The sequence below is a fragment of the Salmo salar genome, chromosome 18, assembly GCF_965601325.2.
Source record: "Salmo salar chromosome 18, fSalSal1, whole genome shotgun sequence".
In the NCBI taxonomy this organism is placed as follows: Eukaryota; Metazoa; Chordata; class Actinopteri; order Salmoniformes; family Salmonidae; genus Salmo; species Salmo salar.
In genome coordinates this window covers 16213609-16227068 of record NC_138308.1, presented here as the reverse complement: position 1 = coordinate 16227068, position 13460 = coordinate 16213609, and the positions used below count along the sequence as shown (strand labels likewise).

Sequence of the window (13460 nt, the reverse complement as noted above, 5' to 3'; positions counted from 1 at the left end):
CATGTCATTTGTTTCGGAAAACATTTAGACACCACACATTGACCTGAACGTGTTTTAATGGTGATGTGAAAGCAGGATATACAGTTTGCTAGACAGCATAAGCTTATGCATGCAGGGTGATTAACAACAAACATGTATTTCTCATATTTCTCCACTATATTTGCATGTTAGGAGTTACGGCTGGCACATAAAAAGCACACAGCCAAAGACTAGCTTAATAACTGACACCTTAGCTCAATGAACACAGAAGCCAATTTGAAAAAAACGTATTGGTAGTACTTCATTTTACCGTACATACATTACCAAGTATTTATACATGATACATACACAACAATAACCATTTGGTACCAGGTGCTATAGCTACTAATTGTGTTGAATTATTTTAAGCAAGCACCAGAAAGTATACATTGATAATAAATACAAGGTAAATAAATAACAGTGGTACAGTACTGTAAAAATAAACTGCTACCATATTATTCCCTATAGAGGAGGCACTGAAAAATGCAGGTGCAAGCTTTAATGTGCACTTATCTCACAACTTGAACAAAGACTCATAAACAATTCTAACCAATGCAGCAGTCATTGCAGCTTCAGTCAAATCTACCAACAGTAGATTGGGATGTCCCCATCCTAAATCAAAGGTAGAGTATTGGAACAACAGGTTGAACTGTAGACAACATGTATACATACCATAGATAGTATAAGTAACTTGTTGGATAAATATATCCAGACAAAGAGTGCATTTCTATATTCGGGCAACAGACATGTAAGATAAATCTCACATACATAAAGTCACACAATTTTGCTTAAGCTTTGGTCACATGCACATTTTCATTTGCTCAAGCTAATGAGGAGGGGTCAGCTCAAGAGTTAGCTTTGCACCCCACTGAGCTAGACACTGTTCCCAAGTCAGCCGTACAGAACTTCGTGCTTAGTGCTTTTTGGACCCACAATGGCAGGGCCTTATAACCCTAGAACTCTTGAGCCACCCGGTGGAGGGCGAAAATCTTTTTCTCAGTCGCTCCCCAACTCGTCAAACCTCTCTACCATCCCCCCGCTGATGCAGCGCATGCACTGGCGGTAGCAGCTGACGATGCGTGACTGGCCCAGCTTGAAGGCCATGGACATGATGGCCATGCCCATGATGATGAAGACAAAAGTGAGCATGAAGTACTTGGGGTGGTTGGGCACGATGTCACCGAAGCCGATGGTGGTGAGGGTGATGAAGCAAAAGTAGTAGGCGTCAAAGGTGTCGAACTCTGTCTCCCACAGGGGCAGGATGAGGCCTCCAAACAGGATATAGGCAAACACCACCACCAGGATGAGGAGCAGCGGCACGTTCAGCTTGTCCATATTGTCCCCGATGCCTGTGAAGTCCCAGATGGCAAAGCCCTTGGGCAAGGGGGGCATGCGGTCCAGCTCAGGGCAGGAAAGGCTCCGCACCAGTGGGCCCTGCCTGTTGAAGTTCTCCCGTGCAATGATGCGGTTGAAGATCTCTATGTTGTTTCGCAGCTGGATGGACTTGCGCTTCACAGACTGCTGGCTGTGGAGGACCTGTCGGATGTCCATGGGCTCCCGGACCACCACCTCGTGGCTGAAGGTATAGGTCCCGTCCGGGAAGCCCCCCTGGCCCCCGTGCCCTGGCTTCTCTGTGTCATGGGAGGGGGACCAGCGGCCGTATTGGGGCAACCGGCAGAAAAGAGTGTGCAGGTGGCAGTAGGCCCTGGAGAGGAGCATGGCCAGGAGGTCTCCCACATCTGTGATAACCAGGAGCATGAGGGGGATACCGACCATGGCATACAGGATACAGACCACCTTACCAGACAGGGTCACCGGATAGATCTCTCCATAACCTGAGACAACAAGAGCAGCAGGGTATGGGGTGATACAGGTAGCTTACTTATTTCCCTCTCATATCCAAATATTCTCTTTATTGACAACAATAATTTTGTGTCCAACCTCAAATTATATTGTAAAAATGTCTGCTCCTAACATACAAAAAAAGATGTGTAGAAGATTGAAAGAATATAGTTTGTCAAACATGGTTTTAGATCTATTGCTGCCATCTGTTGGTCATTTCTAATAGTGGATTTGCTGATGCTTCTCTCTGAGGGCATTCAGGGACAGATAACTAACTGTATGCTCAGGCAGGGGCATCATACACCCATTATTTTATAAGGGGCTCGAAGTATGTGAGGGTGGAGGGGGGAGGAAATTTAGAGCCATAATCATTATGTCTAATTCTACAGTGCATTCGGAAAGTATTCAGACCCCTTCACTTTTTGTTACATTACAGCCTGATTCTAAAATGGATATAATTATTTTTTCTCTCATCAATATACACACAATACCCCATAATGACAAAGCAAAGACAGGTTTCTAGAAATGTTTGCAAAAAAACTGAAATACCTTATTTACATAAGTATTCAGACCCTTTGCAATGAGGCTCGAAATTGAGCTCAGTGCATCCTGTTTCCATTGATCATCCTTGAGATGTTTTTAGAACTTGGAGTCCACCTGTGGTAAATTCAATTGATTGGACATGATTTGGAAAGGCACACATCTGTCTATATAAGGTCCCACAGTTGACAGTGCATGTCAGAGCAAAAACCAAACCATGAGGTTGAAGGAATTGTCCGTAGAGCTCCAAGACAGAATTGTGTTGAGGCACAGATCTGGGGAAGAGTACCAAAACATTTCTGCAGCATTGAAGGTCCCCGTGAACACAGTGGCCTCCATCATTCTTAAATGGAAGAAGTTTGGAACCGCCAAGACTCTTCCAAGAGTTTGTCCCGTAAATTATTTCATAATGGTCGCATCGCCGTTTTAAATGCGCTGTGAATTGTTATAAAACCACTTATCACATGAATCATTCTATTAGGTATTTGTTGTGAAATTGTTACATATTACTTGTTAGGTATTGCTGCTCTGTCGGAACTAGAAGCACAAGCATTTCGCTACACTCGCAATAACATCTGCTAACCATGTGTATGTGACCAATAACAATTGATTTGATTTCATTCTGGCTGCATGTGTCCCTCTCCTCTCCCCGCCTCTAACTGGGGCTCACGTTACACAACCAGCTGGCACGTCTGCTTCAAAAAGTGTTGGCAAAAACAATTCTCCGATATGATTGAGTTTATTTGGTCACTTGTGATAAATTCTAAAAGGAATTATAAAAGCAATCCGTTTGCAGTTCTCACTGGAAAGTATGTTAATAATTTTCTAAAGGTAATGAAATAATGGATATTATGATTGGGCACTAGTCAGCCTATCAATAGCCTATTTGTTGCCTTACCTTTCTCTTACTCACAGTTCAAGTTGAGATGCGTTTGGACTTGGAAAGTTTACGAGGTGAACTCATTCATTCTTTTTTTATGTTCTGTCTGCAGTGACTTTTGTCTGGGCTGCTTCAAATGGGTTACACTGGAGTTTGTTTTAATAACATTACTTTATTCCAACTAGAAAATGTCTTATGAAATCATGCATTCATTGCACATTATAATGCATAAGATGGTGGTTTTGAAGATGTGTAATTTTAACATTGTGGGACTGCAGGCAGGAGCTGGATGAGATCTGGCAGGAGCAGGTCGGTGTTGGCAAAAAACCTGTGGGGGCGGGCACTAATAAAAAAACCTGTGGGGGCGGGTACTAATAAATCAGTTCTCCGCAGATCTCTACTACAGAGGACCATGATGTGGGTAGTGGACAAACATTGACATCTATTTGGCTAAAACAGACATCTATAATGTGCTATACTGTACTCTACTGTACTGTACCCTACTATTCTCGACTGTACTCTACTGTACTGTACCCTACTCTACTGTACTCTACTGTACTGTGCTCTACTATACTGTACTGTGCTCTACTAATCTCTACCCTACTGTACTCTACAGACCAAGACCACTAGATCAAGAGTCCATGGGCCCTTTCTTAAATTGTTAGAAACGCAAGAAGAGTAAACTCGAGCACAGAACAGTAGAGTACAGTAGAGAACAGTACAGTAGGATACAGTATAGCAGAGCACAGTAACTTGTCATGGTCTAAACTCACTGGGTCTGGGTCTGAATCTTGGGACCAATGTCCTGGTATAAATCTTGGTCTTGGCTCTTAGATATTACCTTAGTCTTTGGTTTACGAACTATACGCAACCCAATTTGAAATAGACAACGCTCTCTGATCATTGGCTGATCACTCCCAACCCATAGGAATCCCCACCCAGTTGACTACTTTTAAATGGCGGAAGCCCTCAATGGCAATGTCTATATCAAAACAAGTTATTTCCATATATAGTATAGTGGTATAGTCTTTTGACCATACAGACATACACTACCATTCAAAAGTTTAGGGTCACTTAGAAATGTCCTTGTTTTTTAAAGAAAAGCACATTTTTTGTCCATTAAAATAACATCAAATTGATCCGAAATACAGTGTAGACATTGTTAATGTTGTAAATGACTATTGTAGCTGGAAACGGCTGATTTTTAATGGAATATCTACATAGGCGTACAGAGGCCCATTATCAGCAACCATTGTGTTCCAATGTCACGTTGTGTAAGCTAGTGCAAGTTTATCATTTTAAAAGGGTAATTGAACATTAGAAAACCCTTTTGCAATTATGTTAGCACAGCTGAAAATTGTCGTGCTGATTAAAGAAGCAATAAAACTGGCCTTCTTTAGAGTAGTTGAGTATCTGGAGCATCAGATTTGTGGGTTCGTTACAGGCTCAATATGGCCAGAAACAAAGACTTTCTTCTGAAACTTGTCAGTTTATTCTTGTTCTGAGAAATGAAGGCTATTCCATGTGAGAAATTGCCAAGAAACTGAATATCTCGTACAACGCTGTGTACTACTCCCTTCACAGAACAGCGCAAACTGGCTCTAACCAGAATAGAAAGAGGAGTGGGAGGCCCCCCGGTGTACATTGAACACCACACATTGGCTGCAACTGAAGGCTGAATGATAGAACAGCTCAAATGTTATGGGATGCATTTTCTCCATTGTTTTTTATGGTAGTCCACTCTGGTAGGTCTACATTATGATCAAATAACCACAGTAGCCTACTTGGCCACTGTTAAAACTGTAACTTAAAGGTGGTACAGCCTCAGTGTTCACAGTAAACGCGCGCTGGAAGTTGCACAGAATTTTCAGAAAGTTCAAGTTTGCGCTCAGCAGACCTGAAATTTGCTCAGTGCCGAAAAAAACGAGAGGGAACATTATTAACCTCACTGCCGTAGTGGCATTTTGCCCTAGTTAAACCAAGGGGCCAGGGTGCCGGTCTAAAAGCACAGCTTCAACTGCTCCTACAGTTTTGCTTTGGTACTGCAGTTTAACTGATGCTTGGCCCAGAAAGACAATTTCCATACATGGCTACATAGAGAAGTCAGATTAGAAAGTTCCTATTAAGACACTTTAGTCATCACCTTTGTGCACAAAACATCAATTGAATTATTCTAATAATTGTTGCTAAGGCCAATATATGTTTTCACAGCCGAAGATATTAAAATTGTACATTCATCCAATGTCTGCCATGTTTTATGTCACGTATACTCCCTCTCCGGCCTCTGGGTCGTCAGGCTACTGATTATCACCATCGTCTCGTGCACCTGCCCTCTTGACAATCACCTGGACTCCATCACCTCCTTGATTATCTTCCCTATATCTGTCACTCCCCTTGGTTCTTTCCTCAGGTGTTATTGACTCGGTTTTCATGTCGGTGCATTGCTTGTGTTTCGTATTTACTGTTTCATTTATTTATTAAAACACTCACTCCCTGAACTTGCTTCCCGACTCTCAAGTGCGCTCATTATAGAATAACACCTCACCCAAAGGAAGCATCAGGGAGTGTTTTTTAATTTTATTTTTGTGTCAGAGTAATGACGTCGGGTCTGGGAACTGCTACAAGCTCTCATGCCTCAACCAGATTGCCAGGTTTCCCTGCCTCAGCCGGCTCGTCGGGCTTTCATGCCTTAGCCGGATCGCCAGGCTCCCGTGCTTCCACCGGCTTGTCAGGTTTTCATGCCTCAGCCGGCTCGTCGGGCTTTCATGCCTCAGCCGGATCCCCAGGCTCCCCTGCCTCAACCGATCTGTCAGGTTCCCGCGCCCCAGCTGACTCGACAGGTTCCCATGCCTCAGCTGGCGTGACAGGTTCTCGCGCATCAGCAGGGGTGACCGGTCCGCTCCTGATCCCCGGGTTCGTCCCCTTTGACCGCGTCTTGCAGCTGGAGCCGCGCTTCGGGGAGGGGGTACTGTCACGTATAGTCCCTCTCCGGCCTCTAGGTCATCAGGCTGCTGATTATCCCGCACACCTGTTACCATCGTCTCGCGCACCTCTTGACAATCACCTGGACTCCATCACCTCCTTGATTATCTTCCCTATATCTGTCACTCCTCTTGGTTCTTTCCTCAGGTGTTATTGACTCTGTTTTCATGTCGGTGCCTTGTTTGTGTTTCGTGTTTATCGTTTCATTTATTTATTAAAACACTCACTCCCTGAACTTGCTTCCCGACTCTCAGCGCGCTCGTTATCTTTTTGGATTACGTGATGATGTCGTTGCAGCTCAAGCTGCTTCCTGTGCACACTGTGCTAGTTGTGCATGTGATGTTGGTCGGTATAAACCGGATGCAACCCGGATATAGACGGCCCATGAATTACCATATGTGAACGTGAGTAGATTACCTTGAAAACAAAGGTCTTGGATGCAGTCTCCAGTTTTTACTATACCTCAATGAGCTAAACATGAGCACAATTCCCGCTTGCATTTTAAGCCCCGCATACCCAAACTCGTGGTTTGTTGGGAGAGTTGTGTGTCTGAAAAGGACCCTACCCTGAATTGTATTTCTCCCTTTCGGAATGTCAGAGAGAAGCCGACATCCTCCCCAGACCTTGTGCCGTTGCCTAGTTTACGATACTCCAAGGTCTGGGATATCCAAGACTATTGCGAGAGTGTCCCTGGTAATGATGGTTACATGATGTAACATTGAAGCTTCATAAGAGTGACTATAGACACAAGTCATAGCATTAACAACAAATGTATAATAACAATATGTCATACAAGCTCAATCATTTACAATTTGACTACGATGGGATAAAGAGGAAACATAGTTGAGATAAGATCCATTGTGGTTTTCTGATAGTGACATGAGAATATATTGTGGTGATCTTGGAGATTGGAACCTAGAAAGCAATAATTATCAATAATGTGGAAAGAAGTCAGTCTTGAGACCTCTAATCTGCTTCTGGTGATGTGAAATGCATTTGGGTCTTCGAGGGACTTTCTTCAGTAATTTGTGGCCTTCCTGTTTGCCGACCAAGCTATTAGCCATTAACCCCAACATAAATGGACCATGATAACTATCATATATCCGACCTTAACAGACTTCCTAATGTATTTTATGAACATAAAGTGGAACATTAACAAAAAAATTGAGTGCAGAGATGTCATTCAAAATGGGTTTCTGATGTAATATTACCTGGTTTGGAGTGTTTTGGAGTGTTTTCTAACATGTTTTAGTAACATTTGCATAATGCCTTGTAGTCAATGGCAAGTGATGACAATTGTCTATGTAATGAAACAAAATATGGAGGGAAAAAAAGTTTTTGGGGATCAACTACAATCACAGAAAGAGTGAAAAGAAGCCTACATGTAAACATTTCTGAACTTCCCCTGCAGGTACTCCCACAACATTAGAAAATTAAAAATGGAATCTAGCAACCTTTCCCATTTCACTTTCCGATATATGATCGGTAAATGTTTGGTTCAATACAGCATGGCTCACTAGAAAATCATCCTTCCTCTATGCCAACTGTATAGAGGAAGGCCCTAAAAATTGTCAAAGACTCCAGCTACCCAAGTTATAGACTGTTCTCTCTGCTACCACATGGCAAATGGTACTGATGCACCAAGTCTGGAACCAGCAGGACCCTGAACAGCTTCTACCCCCAAGCCATAAGACTGATAAATAGTTAGTTAAATAATTAACCAAATAGCTACCTTGACTATCTGCATAGAACCTTTTTGCACTAACTTTTTTGACTGATCACATATGCTGCTGCTACTGTTTACTATCTGTCACTTTATTCCTAGTTATATCAAAATCAAATCAAAGTGTATTTGTCACGTGCGCCGAATACAACAGGTGTAGACCTTACAGTGAAATGCTTACTTACAGGCTCTAACCAATAGTGCAAAAAAGGTATTAGGTGAACAATAGGTAGGTAAAGAAATAAAACAACAGTAAAAAGACAGGCTATATACAGTAGCGAGGCTATAAAAGTAGCGAGGTTACATACAGACACCAGTTAGTCAGGCTGATTGAGGTAGTATGTACATGTAGATATGGTTAAAGTGACTATGCATATATGATGAACAGCGAGTAGCAGTAGCGTAAAAGAGGGGTTGTTATATGCACATACTGTATCTACATGTACCTCAATTACCTCGTACCCCTGCACATCGACCCATGTATATAGCCAAGTTATCGTTGCTCATTGTGTATCTATAGTATTATTACAGAGTTAAAATGCTCTCTATTATTACAGTTTTACTTTTCCTTTATTTCTCTATTTTCTTTCTCTCTGCATTGTTGGGAAGGGCCTGTAAGTAAGCATTTCCCTGTTAGTCCACACCTGTTGTTTACGAAGCATGTGACGAATACATATTTGATTTGATTCACTAAAAGTTTTGAGATTCAGAACAATGCTGAACAAGAACTACATAATATGCATGTGTGAAAAACTGTCTGCAAATGCAGTTGATGGGAATGGTCCATTAGCAATCACGGCTAGGCACTAATGCTGAAGCTGTGGCTTGAAATGGCTGTTGAGTGAAGTCAAGACTGGGGGTGAGGCCAAGTCAATGATCTATGTTCTTCACTAAAGGAGTGTTGAAAGAGAAGGCTAACCAATATCTTATCTTGTTACTTTAACCACTGGACATTTACATTTTTTTTTTTTTTTTACATTTTAGTCATTTAGCAGACGCTCTTATCCAGAGCGACTTACAGTAGTGAATGCAAACATTTCATACAACTCATACATTTTTTCTTTTTTCTGTGCTGGCCCCCCGTGGGAATCGAACCCACAACCCTGGTGTTGCAAACACCATGCTCTACCAACTGAGCTACAGGGAAGGCTAACATTACATTACATTGTCCTCACACTCCCTCAAGATGGTAGTAGTTGTATAGTCAATGACCACATATATCATAGACAGTTCATATTATGTATATAGGCACATCTTAAGACACAAATACTCCTGTATTAATCTTATGGGCACAGCCTCTGATTTCAATTATTTATATGACATCATCATCTTATGGTGCAATCAAAGCAGCGATTTTGTCCCTGGTAGTGATCATCGCAATCAGAGAGGGTCTGAGCCCAGCGTGAACCTACACCACAGGGACTGACACATGAAAAGTGCACAGAACATGGCAACCTCCCCCCCATTCTTTGCAGCAGCTGTCTGCAGATGAGAACCACAAGGTGCTAGCAAGAATGAATGCAGAGCACAGCCAACTGTTCTTTTTGTCTGTACGTTTTATAAAGTGTAAGAATAACATCCCTAACACAGTCTTCTGCCATTTAACTAATTTGGTTTTGAATACTGCCATTATAGCTCATTCCTGTTGTCCCCGGAAAGGCTAATTTATTTGACATTAATGCAGTCATTTTAAACTCAATTAAAAAATGGTTTCCTCCGGAAAACAATTGTATGGGAGGTGGTCAAGAAACCAAATTTGTTTAATTTAGGGAACGCGGTAATCTACTCTATGTATATTGACATTGCATGTGCTACTAGATACAAGTATGTCAATGTCAACCATTGTTTTAACAATTCATTTGACAAATGATAAGGGTTTGATGGATATGAATTTGTACTACAGTCCAGACTTTTTTTGAAAATGTTTACACATCGATCTGTTAATACTAGTGATAACGGTGTCCATGAAATGCTCCGATGTAACATGCACAAATGTGTAATGTGTATTCCACAGTATTTCCATTTAATGACAAACTATTTATCAGTGAGGTATGGTAGGAGTCAAATCAGCTATGGTATGAATTACAGATAGACAAATCCCCAAAATATCAAATTTTCAATCCCTGTTGGCCAAACCCGTTGTTTCATAGTTGACTGCTGATTGATGGAGAGCAGATCCACTCTCATTTACAGCCTGATAACATCAGTTCACTCAGTGAGCATGGCACACAGCACACAAAGACCAAAGTTCATCAAGCCTGAGGCAAACATGATCTAATGTGGTGGAAATTTCAGTGACTATAGAGATGAGAGAGACAGTGTCCTATTTGTAAAGAAGATTGTAATGAATTTGTACTAATACATCATGCCTGGTGTTACAAATACATTGATATTTATTTCAGGTGGGCTTCATTTTGACAGGAAAGCCATTGTTGCTTAGAGGCAATCTATATCAGTGGTGCCCATGCATAACAATCCATAACCAGGCATAACAAGTGAGAGTATCTATCTATATTGTCCTAATGAGGCTATACATTTACAAAGAGAATCAAATGAGCCCAAACATTTTGCAAATGGTCTACAACACCAGCACAATTATATTTTAGTATACTGTAGGCCTAATGTGCTGTCTTAATTAGGCCTATTTTGTGTTTGTTTTGCATGTCTTTTAACTTAAGACGAAACTTAACTTAAAAGTTAGTAAATTAGATGACTTACCCACGGTTGTGAATACAGTACAACAGAAGAACAGGGATCCATAGAATGTCCATCGCTCTGGACGTTGAAGCCATATGGATTTGAACCCCCCGTTGATTTCTTTCTCTAGTTCTTTCACCAAATGTTGTTCTTGAGAAGAATTGCTGGACAAATTACCTGTAAATAAAAGGCAATTATTTGAATGAAGTTAGCTGTAAACATTTTTGAACACATTTACAACACATTAAAAAAATGCAATGTAAAAATCCTATTTTCATCCCATCTATAAAGACGTTAGCCCTATATTATAATAATAATAATAATAAATCTAGCTTTCTGGCCTTTTTAGGCTGAGTTTCTGTATAGCAGTTTGTAACATCGGCTGATGTAAAAAGGGCTTTATAAATACATTTGATTGATTGATTGATTTACCTTACCTGGATAATTCTCAATTGTGCGCAACAGTTTACCCAAAAACTCATGATATTCCCCTTCTGTTTTGTACACACTCCCTCCCTCAATGCACCAGAATAGCACCGCTCCCAAGGCAGCATATCCGACGAGTGAAAGTATGAGAAAAACGTGAGGAAACAGCTTCCATAGCTTTGAAGCACACTTTTTGGAATTCTCTATCGAACTTCGTGTTTTTCCCAATGCCAACGACATCTTACAGTCTCTGAAAAACTATTGGAACGTGATGCAAAATTCTCTCTCCATGGCAAGGCTGTCAAGACCGTCCGGCGAGAAGCGCAGAATGATATGTGCCCGCCATCCCCCCTCATTAAGCTAACACTAAATCGAAGTCCCCCAGGAGACAAGTGCTATTGACTTCATCTCTCAGGTAGGCTATTTTGAAACTCCACAAAAGAGGACATTTATTCGTTTTGTACTTGATTCCACATTAAAGCCTCCTAAACTGGATAATGCAATTGCCATTTTAATCAGTAACACAATTTGATCTTGCCCCCTCGCCTTTTTGAGCATTGAGCGACAGGTGTTGACGCCATCTATATTTAGCTAGCCCCATATGAATGCCGCTGTTGTTTCCGAAGAACAACAGGATCTTCTCATATTCCAGCCAGTAAAACAGGGAATTCCCTACAAGGCACAGCGACAAAACTGCCATAAAAACATCCTACAAACATTACAACAAACTTCTGCTGCCATGAATCACAATGGAAATCATTGGCTGAATTATGACCATCACCTAATACATTGGCTAAATAGGCCTACTGCTTTACTTGGTTGTGATATTACGTCTTTAGGTGTAGGATCTTCATTTGAACCAGTTTGCTACAGCAGAAAAATTAATGATTATGTGGATTATAATTAATGAACATTTTTGTAGAGTTGATACCAGATGAGGCTGCTGGAGGAAATCAGTGGAATTGCACAAGCACAGTGTTTGACTCCATTTAATTGATTCCATTCCAGCCACTACAATCAGCCTGTATAGCTCCTCCCACCAGCCTCTTCTGGTTGATACATTTTGTGTAAGGGAAAATTAAGTCTGAAATTTAAAAGCGGAAATTACAAACTTCAGAAGCCTTTTTAAACCCCAGATACACTACAAGTTTTACATTTCCTGCAACGCAGAAATGTTCTGCAACAGAGTGATCAAGTTAAGATCCTACATCTGTACAAAGAGCCTTCCGTGAAGCAAGAAATATACTCTAAATATTTGTATTTAGCTTTCAATTGATCCTGTCCTGTTTAATCCAACAAATCACGTTAAAAGGTGCACAATGTCAGACGGTCCATTCAAAGTCTTTTGAGACTGAAGCCAAGATCCGAAAGGACTGCATGGATGGGTGTGTATTTTAAGGTCTCAAGCAAGGTGCTTCATCATGTGAGCGTGGTTCACCGAAACACAAGTAACGAAACTAACCTACCAGAAGGTTGTCCAATTTTTTGAGACAGGCAATGAAGAACCTTCTATGGGTAGAAGCCTTTGTTGCTGCCCTATGCGGGGATGAGTGAGTGAGTATGGGTAGGAGCCAACAAAGGGTTTATTCTCAGACTAGTTTTTTCTTATTCTTCATGTCACATTGTATAATGTAGAAGACAGGCGCAGGAATACGAAATAGGGGGATTTTATTTTTCTACACAAAATAGAGTACGTCATGAACATGACAGGGACGAAGCCCAAAACAAACACGTATATACAGTTGAAGTCTGAAGTTTACATACACTTAGGTTGGAGTCATTAAAACTCATTTTTCAACCACTCCACAAATTTCTTGTTAAAACCTGTTAGGGATAGGGGGCAGTATTTTCACGGCCGGATAAAAAACGTACCCGATTTAATCTGGTTATTACGCCTGCCCAGAAACTAGAATATGCATATAATTAGTAGATTTGGATAGAAAACACCCTAAAGTTTCTAAAACTGTTTGAATGGTGTCTGTGAGTATAACAGAACTCATATGGCAGGCCAAAACCTGAGAAGATTCTATATGAGAAGTACCCTGTCTGACCATTTCTTGTCCTTCTATAGCCTCTTTATCGAAAATACAGGATCTCTGCTGTAACGTGACATTTTCTAAGGCTTTCATTGGCTCTAGGAAGGCGCCAGAACGTTGAATGATAGCTCTGCAGTCTCTGGGCGAAAAACAGCAGGGGTTTCGGGGGGAGTGGTCCTTCGAGGAACAATGGCACTGGCGTGCGCATGCATGTCACGACTCCATGTTTTACTTTCAGTGTTTGAACAGATACAACGTCTCCCGGTTGGAATATTATTGCTATTTTACGAGAAAAATCGCCAAAAAATTGATTTTA

The 13460-nt window shown here is 41.2% G+C and overlaps 1 protein-coding gene across 1 annotated transcript; it reads right to left on the bottom strand.

Moving 5' to 3' along the window:
- Positions 1–38: 38 nt before the first annotated feature.
- LOC106576938 (potassium channel subfamily K member 18) lies at positions 39–11934 on the bottom strand. The gene is made up of 3 exons (XM_014154480.3): positions 11120–11934; positions 10704–10859; positions 39–1853 (listed from the first exon to the last, which is right to left on the bottom strand). The coding sequence occupies exons 1-3, from the start codon at positions 11346–11348 to the stop codon at positions 1015–1017; spliced, it is 1224 nt and encodes a 407-aa protein (XP_014009955.1). The 5' UTR covers positions 11349–11934; the 3' UTR covers positions 39–1014.
- Positions 11935–13460: the final 1526 nt, after the last annotated feature.

Bases quoted from the DNA above. Each gene is read 5' to 3' on its own strand.
- LOC106576938 (XM_014154480.3), bottom strand. From the start codon at position 11,348: ATGTCGTTGGCATTGGGAAAAACACGAAGTTCGATAGAGAATTCCAAA. The intron at 10,860-11,119 runs GTAAGGTAAATC...TTTTATTTACAG, and splicing joins CACAATTGAGAATTATCCAG to GTAATTTGTCCAGCAATTCT. The intron at 1,854-10,703 runs GTAAGTCATCTA...TTGTTGTCTCAG, and splicing joins TACTGTATTCACAACCGTGG to GTTATGGAGAGATCTATCCG.